Source organism: Myotis daubentonii, chromosome X (assembly GCF_963259705.1).
Source record: "Myotis daubentonii chromosome X, mMyoDau2.1, whole genome shotgun sequence".
Taxonomy (NCBI): domain Eukaryota; kingdom Metazoa; phylum Chordata; class Mammalia; order Chiroptera; family Vespertilionidae; genus Myotis; species Myotis daubentonii.
Genome location: NC_081861.1, coordinates 36,306,769 through 36,320,729, shown reverse-complemented (window position 1 = coordinate 36,320,729; position 13,961 = coordinate 36,306,769). Strand labels below are relative to the sequence as shown.

Below are 13,961 nucleotides of genomic sequence, written 5' to 3'. Positions count from 1 at the left end.
AAAATATGCAAATTTGTCCATTACGGCATCATATCACAACCGGATCAGCAGGCTGCAATCCCGCCCTCTGCTCAGGCAGCTGCAAGGCCTGGGGTAGGATAGGATATGATAGGCACAGGAATGGAAAAGGGAAGGAAACTGCTTGCCGAAGGAGGTGGCGACTGCGGCGGGGGGGGGGGGGGTTGCAGAGCAGGTGTGCCTAGCGAGCGGTGGGGCACAGGCGGCGAGGAGCAGGGAGACCTGTCCAGACGCAGGAGGAGGGTGGTGGTGGCCCTTGGCGGGGATGCGCCCACATTCCAGGACGGAGTGGAGGACAGTCCGAGGTCTGCAGTGCGGGCCTTGGCCACCCTCGCTGGGCTGGGCGTCCTGGACAGGGAATGGGAGCAGGACAGCTGTGGGGAGGCCGGGGAAGTGGGGGGGGGGGTGGTGAACACCTGGCTGGGGCTGAGCCCTGGGCTGGGGGTTACCACCCCCCCCCCCACGAAAGCTTTAAGAAGGGAAGGAGGGAGGGAAGAACTTTATAAAGGAGTCAGTAGACAGCAGAGTTAAAGAAGGAAAGAGGATGTGTGAGTGAACTGTAGGAGCTATAATGAAAATCAAGTATAGTTGTGTACTGGGTACAGTTTTTAAAAATAGGAGTCAGAAAAGAAAAAGATAAATGATAGTGAATAATTAGGCAGGTAGATGGATATTAAAACAGTGGAAGTAAGTAGAGAAGGATGTGGATGAGAGAGAAAGGGAGGGAAGAAAAGTTTTAAAGGGGAGCTGGTAGAGCTTAAAAGGAGAATGGGAAGAAGGAAGAAATGGGGGAGGGAGCAAAGCAGGTCAGAGGGAGGAAGTGAAGAAAAAAAATTAAGGTGGGAAGGAAGGAAAAGGGGAGGGATAAAGATAAAGGAAAGAAGGAATGAAAAAAAAAAGAAGGAATGTGGGGAGGGAGGGTAGGAGAAAGATGGGAAGAAGGATGATGGAACAGATGTAGGAAATGAGGAAAGAAAAGTTTATAAATGATGAGTCAATAGGAAGAAGTGTTACATAAAGGAGAGAGAAAAATTCTGTGAGGGAGAAGCCAATAAGGAAGTAAAAATACCATTGTGTGTGAAGGGGATAAGATTATAAAAAAAAAGTTAATAGGGGCCACCAGACCGCAGGGGAGGGCAGTTAGGGGTGACCAGGTCATCTGGGGAGGGCAGTTAGGGGGATCAGGCAGGCAGGCAGGTGAGCGGTTAGGAGCCAGAAGTCCTGGATTGCGAGAGGGATGTGTAACTGCCAGGGATGTCCCGAGGGCTCCCAGATTGGAGAAGGTGCAGGAGGCTGAGGGACCACCTCCCCCCACACACACTCCCCATGCACGAATTTTGTGCACCTGGCCTCTAGTGTATTAATAAGCAAGACTTTGGACTGTTTCTTCTATAGAAGAACCTGCTTTTATAGTGTTTCAAAATGATAGCTTAATTTTATCTTTTCCTTTTTTTTTAATCTTTAAATTCTTTATTAGTTAAGGAATTACAAATGTATATTTTATTGATTTTTACAGAGAGAAAGGGAGAGGGATAGAGAGTTTGAAACATTGATGAGATAGAAACATCGATCAGCTGCCTCCTGCACAACCCATACTGAGGATGTGCCCACAACCAAGGTACATGCCCTTGACTGGAATCGAATCTGGGACCCTTCAGTCTGTAGGCCGATGCTCTATCCACTGAGCCAAACCGGTTAGGGCTTATCTGTTCCATTTGACTGTACTGTATACTGCCAGCAAAAGTTATAGAATTTTCAGACTTCTTGCATTATGTTTTAAACTTGTCATAAGGATTTCCGGACCAATAAAGAGTCACATTATGTTCTTAGTAGGGTATATGTTTAAAAAAAAAATCCAGACTAGAGAATCTTAGCAAATTTTAAAAATAATTGTCTGTAATACAAGCTTCTTTCTTTGTGTCTGTTGTTGCTACCGTGGGGCTACAATAGTTGTAATAAATCCATATCTAGAAAGAGCAGTCAAATTCAAGGGAAAGAAATCCGTATTTACTGAAACACAGTAGCAGGCACAGGGGAATTTAGGTTTTGAGTGTAGATACCCTTCCCAATATTTTTGGTGTGTTTATAATAGATACGGCATTCCTCCCCTTTAAAGGAATTGTCTGTCTTAGAAGAAGGAAGCGAGCCATCATTTTTACCCACGTAAATATATGAATATATTTCTGACATTGGGGCGTTCCAGAAGATGATAAAGAAATGATAGCAGCTCCAGAAATACCAACTGATTTTAATCTACTACAGTAAGTATATTACAATGATTTTTATATACTTGTTTTTCCAGAAAATAGGAAATGTACTAACTTCACTTAAAATTACTTCTGCTTGAGAAGATCAAATACATAAGATACAGCATAAGTATGTATACTTTGAAACAGTTTATATTAATACTCATTGGACTCTGAAACTAATTATTCCGAGCTTTTTGTACTACATTTTAAACTTATTTTTAAAATTTAGATACTGCACAATTTATTATTTTTGCTGTGCAGTTGAATCCACACTTGGTTTTATAATAGTTGTTTTGAGGGAGTGTCATGAAATTCTTAAAAAGTTATGTGTTCTCAGAAAGGACTATTGTGCAGTAGTACTTAGGATGTAATGTCATCTTTCTACTATGAGATCAAATGATGATACACTAAAACAAATCTAGGAGGGTGGGACATGCTCCATATTTTTGCAGAAATAATTACATGCTTATTGATGCATGAAGTGGCTTCTTTACTTTTGTCTTAAAAGCTGCCTATAGTCCATGTTCAACTTTTATTCTAATTTTTGATGATGTTGGAAAGAATTAGAACTACTGAAAGTGAAAGTTCTTGTGGATCCCTTTAATTTTGCACATACATATACCATACCATCCTATATAATAAAAGGGTAATATGCAAATTGACCTAACAGTGGAACAACCTGATGCTGTGATGCACACTGACCACCAGGGGGCAGATGCTCAACACAGGAGCTGCCTCCTGGTGGTCAGTGTTGCTCCCACAGGGAGAGCGCAGCTCAGCCAGAAGCTGACGAGCCGAGCGCAGCGGTTGTGATGGGAGCTCCCACCTCAGGGGCAGTGCTAAAGATGTCTGACTGCCATCTTAGGCCTGCTCCCCTGAGGGCTTCCAGACTTCAGACTACGAGAGGGCACAGGTAGGGCTGAGAGACACACCCCCCCCCTCCTGCCCCAGTGCATGAATTCCGTGCCCGGGCCTCTAGTATTTGTTATAAGGGTCTTTATAAGACTTGATTTGAAAAAATCTGGTTGCTAAAAATTTTAAAAACAACAGATAGATATCCTTGTGCATAATGGTAGTCAGTGTTTGCTTTTGATGGTGTATAGATTTTCTTTTAAAAAAAATATTTTTATTGATTTTGGAAAAGGAGAGAGAGAACTAGAGACATCAGTGATGAGAGAGAATCATTGACTGACTGCCTCCTGCAAGCCCCACAGTGGGGATTGAGCCCTCAACTCAAGCATGTGCCTTGACCATGAACCAAACCATGACCTCCTGGTTCATAGGTGAGTGCTCAATCACTGAGCCACACCGGCTGGGCTAATGTGATTTTAATCCCCGTGTATATTGACTCTATATTAAGATTTTTGAGGAAAATGTCTTATTTTTCTTTTTGTTTGTTTATGGGATATCTGAGAAAATAATTTTTGGTTTGACTATCATGAAATTATCTTATGAATTTCTTATATATTAATTAAAGGTTAGAGATGATTTAAAAGGTTTGTATTATAAACCAGACCTTTGACTGTTTTGATTATCTTAAGTAGGGCCTGAAATAGGATAATAGATAAGAGGGAGTTGATTTTTGGAGGTAGAATAGATAGTATTTGTGAGATAGGGGGCAGGGTAAAGAGAAGATTCAGTCGTGATAACTGACTCAGGAAATTTCAAGTCACTCAAAGGTTAAGCATATGTTTCTTAAACATATCTATTTTACCTAGGATATGCTGTTGTTGTTGTTTTGATTTTAAAAGCAGAGGAAAGCACTGGAGATAGACAGGTTCAAGAGAAGATTTCTTTGGTTGAGGATTTTTTAGACTCCTATACTGACTACTCAATTCAGCATTCTTTGGAAGTTTTTCCCAGTTAGTAATCAAACTCTAATGGCTCATTCTTTTAATTGGGATAACCTGGAGATGAGGTTTAAGATATAATTTACCCTTTGATTACTCTGTGGCCATTGGAATATTGTAAAGACTAATGTTTGTTTGTAGACTTACAGTAGTAAATGAGCTAAGAGAACTGGTATCCCACAAATGTCTTGGGAAGAAAGAATTATTACTATATACCAAGATATTTAAAAACATTTTCAGTTTTTTTGCAAGGCCATATAGGCATGTGAGAAAAAAATATTTTTAAACCTTGGATCTTTATTTTTTTTAATGTATTTTATTGATTTTTTACAGAGAGGAAGGGAGAGGGATAGAGAGTTAGAAACATCGATGAGAGAGAAACATTGACCAGCTGCCTCCTGCACACCTCCTACTGGGGATGTGCCCGCAACTAAGGTACATGCCCTTGACCGGAACCGAACCTGGGACCCTTCAGTCCGCAGGCCGACGCTCTGAGCCAAACCAGTTTGGCTGAGAAAAATATTGATGACAGCAATCTTCTTAAGATGTAACAGGCAAGAGTTTCAGGGTTAATATTATAGTAGTCATTCACCCTTTCCTCACAACATTATAGGACACGGTTAGAATTGCCACTATCTTCAATACATTGTTTAAATTACTTTGTAGATAAGTGCTATAAATAGTAACTCCTGCTCCCCCTCCCCAGTATTTTAATCATTACTTTAGATTTATAAAGTATTCCTCCTACCTCACAGCCTCTGGACAACTGGTTATTGTAGCAATAAAAATGGAAATAGAAGAAATATAGTTAGAGAAGACTAGCTTTTGAAAGCTAGCTTTTCACTTTGATCCATATATTGTAAGCAAATCTGGTACTAGGTTTACACATTTAGAGTGGTAAAACATTTATCTTTTATGGGTGTGGCTTGATTCTAAAATCCATTGTGACCCAAATAGGAAGTATGCCTTGCCTTAAAGGATTTAAATGAGGGCATGCTACTATTATTTAGGTCCATGTTAACTAACATAAGGAAGCATCACATGTACATTTAAATTACTTCGTTTCTGTATGTGTAAGAATATCCATATTATATAAAATCACCCCTTCTACTCCAAAATAATGCAGAAGTCTTTGAACCAGTTTTTCTGACAATAGCCTACCACCTATTCATAAAGGATTTGGGTCAATTAGCATACTTCCCTACTATGTTTCAAATGATTTAGTTTGCCAAAGTGTTTTATACATATACTAGAGGCCCTGTGCACAAAAATCCGTGCACGGGGGGGGGGCAGTGTCGGGGGGTCCCTCAGCCTGGCCTGTGCACTCTCACAGCCCGGGACCTTTTGGGGGATGTCCACCTGCCGGCTTAGGCCTGTCCCCCCCAGGGAATCGGGCCTTAGCTGGCAGTCAGACATCCCTCTGGCAGCCCGAGGAGGCGGGAGAGGCCACTGCCGCTGCGCTCGTAGCAGTCAGCTGGCTTGTGGCTGAGCAGAGCTCCTCCTGTGGGAGTGCACTGATCACCAAGGGGAAGCTCCTGCGTTGAGTGTCCACCCCCTGGTGGTCAGTGTGCATCATAGTGGCCAGTCTTCCGGTCGTTTGGCCTTTAGGGTCAATTTGCATATTATCCTTTTATTATATAGGATTCTTTCAAAAATACATGGTTTGTATAGTTACACCTTGATTTATAAGTATTTCTGAGTGAGGTTGTAGAGGAAAGAGGATCTTTAATATTGCTAAAATTCTCTAATAAAATTCATGCAATACCTAGTGTTAAAATACAGTTTTCCTACCCTGACCAGTGTGGTTCAGTAGTTAGAATGTCAGCCTATGCACCAAAGGATCGTGAGTCTGTTTATGGGTCAAGGGCTTATACCTACCTGGGTACAGGTTACATCCCGGCCCTGGTCAGACACGTTCGGGAAGCAACCAATCCATGATTCTCTCACATCTATGTTTCCCTCTCCCCCCCCCCCTTCTCCCCCCTTCCACTCTTTCTAAAAAGCAATGGAAAAAATATCCTCGGATGACCATGAACAAAAAAATAAATATAAATTAAAAAAAAAGTTTTCCCTGAGTACCGTATTCTTTGAATCAGAGAATGGAACCAGCTATCATAACAGCACCATAGTTCCTAGGGTTAAAGTTTAGAGAGTCACTGGTTTCGTCTTTATGTTTTGGTTAAAATTTAACAAAATAAATGTTTAGACATTTGTGTTTCAGATTATTGTTTTTGTAGTTAGTTATGTAATTTTTTAGAAATATTTTTTTATTGATTTTAGAGAGGAAAGGAGAGGGAGAGAAAGATAGAAACATCCAACGATGAGAGAGAATCATTGACTGGCTGCCTCCTGCACGCTTCTCCTCCTCCCCCCCCCCCCCACTGGGGTTTGAGCCTGCAGCCCAGGCATGTGCCCTTGACCGGGATCCAACCTGGGACCCCTCAGTCCGCAGGCCAACGCTCTATCCACTGAGTCAAACCACTCTATCCACTGAGTCAAACCGGCTAGGGCTAGTTATGTAATTTTGTTGTTGTTAACCCTCACCCGAGGATATTTTTTTTAAATATATTTTTATTGCTTTCAGAGAGGAAGGGAGAGGGAAAGATAAAAACATCAATGATGAAAGAGAATCATTGATTGGCTGCCTCCTGCTCACCCCCTACTAGGGATCGAGCCGCAACCTGGGCATGTGCCCTTGACTGGAATCGAACTTGGGACCTTTCAGTCCACAGGCCAACACTCTGTCCACTGAGCTAAAGCACCTAGGGCACTGAAGATAATTTTTCATTGATTTTTAGAGAAGTGGAAGGGAGGGGGAGAGACAGAAAACATCCATATAAGAAAGATACATTGATTGGTGCCTTTCTCATGTACCCTACTGGGGATCAAGCCTGAAAACGAGGTACTTGCCCTTGACCGGACTGAAACCCAGGACTTTTCTGCAGGCCAGCGCTCTATCCACTGAGACAAACTGACTAGGGCAAGTTACGTAATTTTATATATTTGGTAATGTGCTAAGGTATGATTTGGAAAATCATCTCATTTACATTTAATGCTAATAATGGAGTTTTGTAATAAGTTAACCAAATCTTTCTTTTAGAAAATATGGCCATAGTTAGAAACTCCATCTATATTTCTAAGGAAGGTTTTAAATAATTGCTTATCTTTCTGTCACAGGGAGTCAGAAACACATTTTTCTTCTGACACAGATTTTGAAGACATTGAAGGAAAAAACCAAAAGCAAGGCAAAGGAAAAGTATGTACAGAATATGTGACTTTGTTTTGATTTTCAAGGCCTTTATATATGTATTAGTTATATCTCAGATGTTTTCTCTCTTAAGAATGCCTTTTTTTCTGATTGGTATGGTAAGCCTTCTGAACACATGCGGTTTCTGGGCTTCTGTCTAGATCATGTATCTTTTGATTATCTATTTTCACTACTGTAAAGTAGAAATTAGTACATTGTTGTTTCTAGTAGTTCATTTTGTGAAGCATAGTGTGCTAAGCTAAATGTGATATTCTGTTGGCTTTATTTTTATTTACCCACGAGTAGTCAAATATAAAGCAAAGCAGTAAATTTCTCATTCTAAAGCACGCTAAAAATGTAACCTACAATCAGTTTATATCTAATTGGTTAGAGTGGACAGTAGTTATAATGAGTAAAACTAATGTTAAGTGACATTCTGAGTCAATCGGATACAAGTTTAGAATATGAGTGGGTACCCTGAGGGTTCTGGATAACTTTGCTAATGGTCAAATCATTTTGCTATTTTAGAAAGTACATTTGACTCTGTGCGTGTCTGTAAATACATTGTGCAAAATATGACTTATTTATATGTTTATTGATTTCAGTGAGGAAGGGAGTGGGAGAGAGAGATAGAAACATCAATGATGAGAGAGAATAATTGACTGGCTGCCTCCTGCACACCCCCCAATGTGGATGGAGCCCACAACCTGGGCATGTGCCCTTGACCGGAATCAAACCCGGGACTCTTCAGTCCTGGGGCCAGTGCTCTATCCACTCAGCCAAGCTAGATATGATGGTGATTTATTCTTTAAAATTTTTGGTGAACATACTTTTGTACATAATACCTATGTATAAACATGAACATAGAATTTTACTTAAATTAATTCATACTGTGCAGACTTTAATTTGCTTATAAAACCTAATGGGATGTTGTCAGCAGCTTTCCTATGGTTAATTTTTTTCTGTCTGTAATTTTTAATGATGTCATAGCATCCCATTTGGAAAAATATTTTTATTGATTTCAGAGAGGAAGGGAGAGGGAGAGAGAGATAGAAACATCACTGATGAGAGAATTATTGATCAGCAGCCTCCTACACACCTGCTACTGGGGATTGAGCTGTGACCTCCTGGTTCATAGGTCGATGCTCAAACACTGAGCCACTCGGACGGGGCCATAGCATCCCATTTTATGTATGGACATAATTTTTAACTAGTTCATGGAATACTATTTTATGTTTTTGTTTGTTTTGTTAACCCTCACCTGAGGATATTTTTTTCCCATTGTTCTCCAGAGAGAGTGGAAGGGTAGGGGGAGAGACACAGAGAAATATTGATGTGAGAAAGACTCATGGGTTGGTTGCTCCCTGACCACAGCTGGGGATCGAACCTGCAACCAAGGTATGTGCCCATGATTAGAATCGAACTGGTAACCCTTCAGTCCATGGCCGATGCTCTAACAACTGAGCCAAATTGGTTAGGTCAGAATACTATTTTAGAGTGCACATAATTCATTTGTTTCATAATTTCATATGCTCTTTTAGTCCCTTAAAAGTAGAAGTTTTGAGAGAGAAAGTGTGAGTGAATAAAAATATTAACTCATGACTATCCAAAGACAGCCATAATTCTAGTGGGTAGTATGGTTATTCATTAGAAAACTATTTTTGGCCCAGGGGGCGTGGCTCAGTGGTTGAGTGTCGACCTATGAACCAGGAGGTCACGGTTCGATTCCTGGTCAGCACACATGCCTGGGTTGAGGTCTTGATTCCCAGTGTGAGGCGTGCAGGAGGCAGCCAATCAATGATTTTTTCTCATTACTAATGTTCTATCTCTCTTTCCCTCTCCCCTTTTCTTTGATATCAATAAAAATGTATTTTTAAAAAACACCACATTTTTGTTTGTAACCATCTTGCAAAACCGAAACTCTACTTTTGACTTTGATTTAATTTGCACATTGGGACAAGACTCAGAATGGCAACTGCATAAAGGACTCCCCAAAGTTTTTGTGCTATAGTTTGGTTAACTTTACCCACTGCTATGAGTGAGGTGTAAGGGGGTCAGATCAGGAGTATAATAATAACTATTTTGATGTTTGGCACTATATTATGTATGTTCCATGCACTCTGGTAATACATGTTATCTCATTTAATATTTGAACAACTTTGTGGATTAGAAAACTTCCTTATTTTATGGATGGGAAACTAAGGTCCAGAGAACTCAGTGGTTAAAGAATTTGAGCCTATATCTGTTGAAGGTGTTTTAAGTCCACCATAACAGTGATTTTCAACTGGTATGCTATAGAATGTTTAGAACATGTAATACCTGACTATTTTAGTCAGGGACATTGACCCCTTTTCCCTTAGATTGTCAAATAAAAAACAGCAGCAGCAGCAAACACAGCATCAGCCTGATGTGAATGCCCTGTCTTGAACCATAAATATCCTATATAATAAAAGGCTGATATGAAAATTGACCAAATGGCAGAATGACCGGTCACTATGACTTGCACTGACCACCAGGGGGCAGACGCTCAACTCAGGAGCTGCCCCCTGGTGGTCAGTGTGCTCTGACAGGGGGAGCGCCACTCAGACAGAAGGCCTGAGACAGGCTCATGGCTCACAGCTGGTGAGCGCAGCAGTGGTAGTGGGGGAGAACCTCTCCTGCCTCCACAGCAGTGCTAAGGTAGTCTGACTGCCAGCTTAGGCCCGCTCCCTGTTGGACATCCCCTGAGGGCTCCCGGACTGCAAGAGGGTGCAGGCCAGGCTGAAGGACACCCCCCCCCCCCGCCCCCGTGCATGAATTTTCGTGCACTGGGACTCTAGTATAGATCATATAATAGAGTTGCATCTTACTGGTCATGTTGCCTAATAATGTTATTTCTGATTGGTTAATTCTTCGTACCAGAAATCCTTGTATACAAGTATAGGCACCTGACTTTTTAAACGGCACTTTGGAATAAAAGGGCAGGTAATTATTATTTTTGTCATATCAGCAAGATATATAATACAGCTTTTGGTGTGCCACATAGTTTTAATAATTAGTTTATGTGTGCCATGAGATGAAAAAGGTTGAAAATTGCTGCACTATAGTATACTACCTCATAGTCTTTTTTTTAGAGCTTTTTCCCCTCTAAATGATTGAAACTGGGTTAGCATGTTTACTTCTTGTACTTTCCTGTATTATCACTCTGTGTACATTATTTTTCCTAGCACAGCATATTCACTGAGCCATTTCAGTTGTACTAATTAGTTTTTCATAGCAACAGGGAATATTGAGGCATATGATAGATAAATTGCAAATATATAGCTCCATGTTAATTAACTTTAACATTTTATACTTTTCTAGTGTATTCTTTGTAGTTGATCTTTTCTTTCACCCTTATCTTTGAAATTCCTTTTACTGGGGACAAAAGCCTTTCATTCTACAATTAAGAATTAATTACTTGGGTTCACAAAGACTGCATATCATTAACGAAATAATGTAAATTAACCAGTAATTTCTTTCAGTTGTTAGTAAGGTTTGTGAAGTAGTTAAGAGTAGAGTGGTTTTGGACTCTTAAAGGAGGAGAAAGGACCCTTTATTGAGCAAAGTATATAAGTATACAGGTCGTCAGTGGAAATAAATTTTTAGACCTGGCTGTAGATAAGGGGTCAGCGAACTGTGGCCTGTTTTAGTACTGCCTATGAGCTAAGACTTATTTTTACATTTTTTAAAGGTTTGTAAAAATAAACAAAGAATATATTTCCTGTCTGGCACGTTACAGAAAGTTTGCCAACCCTTGCTCTATGTCATAGAAATGTGGTGGTCTAAAAGAGACCTTGGAAATTCTCTATTCTAATCGGTAAAGATTTTAGTATAATTCTGGCATTTTAGAATGAGAACTCTGATTTTGGGAATGACTTTGTTTTTCTATAACAAGATATAGAAAGCAGTGGAGGTATTTTTTACTTAGGCATATAGGCAACCTTTTCACTGATTTATGGAGCCCCCACCCCCAATATTGACAATTTTCTTATAAAGGGGTTTCATTTCCATAGTGTTCACATAAATTGAATTTTCATGATAAATAAGTGTCAGAGGAGGGCCCGGACAATGAGGTTGATACACCTATTTTTATGCTGTTTGGAATTCCTTTTGTGAGTGCACTCTTATGATTTATAAGGACTAAAAATAGGTATTAAGCTAAAATGTTAAACTAAGTATGAGTTACTTATTTGATAAAGCAGCAACCCTATGAAGTAGGCACACTTTTATTATTCTCACTTTACATTTTAGAAATCTCTCTGAAGCACAGCATGGTTAAGTAACTTGCCTAAGATCACTCAGTTAATAGGAGTAGAAGTTTGGCCTTACGAAGTTTGTCAGTGTTCATAGGCTAACTACAATGTCATGTGAGGTTCATGGTAGTATAAATGAAAAAATTGATACCACAAAGAGGCTATCACACCATATAATTTTAAATAATTTTTAATATATTGATTTTAGAGAGGAACGGAGATGGAGAGAGAGAGAGAAACATCAGTGATAAGAGAGAATCATCGATCAACTTCCTCCTGCACACCCCCACACTATGGATTGAGCCCGCAACTTGGGCATGTGCCCTTGAGTGGAATCGACCCTGGGACCCGTCTGTCCTCAGGCTGACTCTCTATCCACTCTGCCAAACCAGCTAGGGCACAACCGTATCATTTTATATGACATGTATGCCACTTCCCTTTATACTTTTATTGATTTCAGAGAGGAAGGGAGAGAGAGAGAGAGAGAGAGAGAGAGAGAGAGAGAAAAAAGCATCAGTGATGAGAGAGGATCATTGATTGGCTGCCTCCTTCATGCCCCACACTGGGGATTGAGCCCAAAACCTGGGTATGTGCGCTGACTGGGAATTGAACTGTGACCTCCTGGTTCATGGGTTGATGCTCAACCACTGAGCTGTGCCGGCCAGGTCTGCTTCTTTAGTTTTAATTTGAACTCTCAAACATAGTGATATAACTTAACCAACTTGTGTTTTTGTGCAGACTTGTAAAAAAGGCAAAAAGGGCCCAGCAGAAAAGGGCAAAAGTGGAAATGGAGGAAAACCTCCTTCTGGTCCAAACCGAATGAATGGTCATCACCAACAGAATGGAGTGGAAAACATGATGTTGTTTGAAGTTGTTAAAATGGGCAAGAGTGCTATGCAGGTAATGTTTATTATGTTCGTCTCAATTTATTTTGAACTTTAGTGAATTATATAACATATATCCCTGGTTTTTCAAATTGTCTTTAAAAAAATTCTAACACTGATCATTTGAAAAAAGCAACAAATTAGTTAGAAGACTACGGATATATATTCATACTTAAAGACTGTTAAGCTGTGCTTTACATAATTTTCTATTGCATTATTTTCTTTTATCGGCATATAATAATTATTTGCTCAAAAATATGCTGATGTAAACCCTGATTATGAGGTTTCAATTTTCCATGAATTTATATAGCTGCCATCAAAATATGAAGTCCTTTGCCAATATAGAATTCTTGGTTGAGTGACATAATATAACCACTATCCTCTTTAGTGAACTGAATTATTTTGATCACTTGTCTATTGCAAATTTGATTACTTGTGTTGTTTCTTAACAGAAGAGTAAAAAGTTATAACCATGTCAAATCATCCTAACTTTGTTTCTTCATAATCTTAAGACAATAGCATTTAGGTTTTATAATGGATGCATGCTAAACCCATATGGTTTTTAAATATTGAAAAAACACTGTACTCAAAGAATATACATGCTTAATAAAGTTATTTAATTTATGAAAACTATAGGGAAAAATTTTTTTTTCCTTCATAGAATTAACAAATCAATAAAAGGCACACCTGGATGGGTTAGGGAGAACTAGCCATTTAAGTTTTTTGCTAATTAACTGAAATATAAATCTTATTTATTGATAAGGACTCGTCTAAATATGTGCAGTTTTGTAAATGAATTTTTAAATTATTAATTTGGACAAATAAAGATAAATTTTCCATGTAAAATGATAAAGAATTGTTAGTTTTTAAGCTATCACCAGTTGTGCAGAACATTGTATTTTCTTACATTTTAATTGACCTTCATTTATTTACATATGGCTTGCTTTCATATGTTTGTGATTAGGGTTTGGATTTAATTTCTTGTTTAATATCTTGAAAGATTTTGTGTGCACATTCGATATTTTTAAAGAAGGATATCTACGTTACTATGCTATATTTAGTCATTCCCTAATTTAAAAAATTATCTCCTTTAGTTCCCATTTTGGGTTAATTTTATTGAAGGGATAAATTATCTTATTTATATTATATCTTTTAATTTTCTTTTTATTATATTATACTTTTTCTCTATAATATTTGTTCAGTTTTGTTAATATAAGATCTTGACTTTATTCTAATTAGGCTATTCTATTTTTGTCTAGTCTGTAGGGTTTTTGTTTAACTTTTTGTCTTATCAAAAAATTTTAGTATGAAATGTGAGGGTTTAGCCTTATATTTAATTCTTTTTGTTAATGGTATCTCAATATTTAAAGAATGAACATTTTTCTTATTTTAGTGTTGCTTATGGATTGTCATATATTAAGATTGTACCTCTAAGCCAT

At 38.9% G+C, this 13,961-nt stretch overlaps 1 protein-coding gene across 11 annotated transcripts in view; it reads left to right on the top strand.

Moving 5' to 3' along the window:
- Positions 1–13,961, top strand: part of STAG2 (STAG2 cohesin complex component) — a 154,308-nt gene that overhangs the window by 67,154 nt on the left and 73,193 nt on the right. For 6 of the 11 annotated variants that reach the window (XM_059679413.1, XM_059679415.1, XM_059679419.1 and 3 more), the window contains exons 2-4: positions 2,135–2,279; positions 7,295–7,373; positions 12,377–12,538. In XM_059679413.1, coding sequence (XP_059535396.1) covers positions 2,236–2,279; positions 7,295–7,373; positions 12,377–12,538 — 285 coding nt within the window. In that variant the 5' untranslated portion in view covers positions 2,135–2,235. Of the gene's footprint in view, positions 1–2,134; positions 2,280–4,627; positions 4,672–7,294; positions 7,374–12,376; positions 12,539–13,961 lie in introns of those variants that run through there. The other 5 variants (XM_059679421.1, XM_059679412.1, XM_059679411.1 and 2 more) reach the window with 3 other exon arrangements.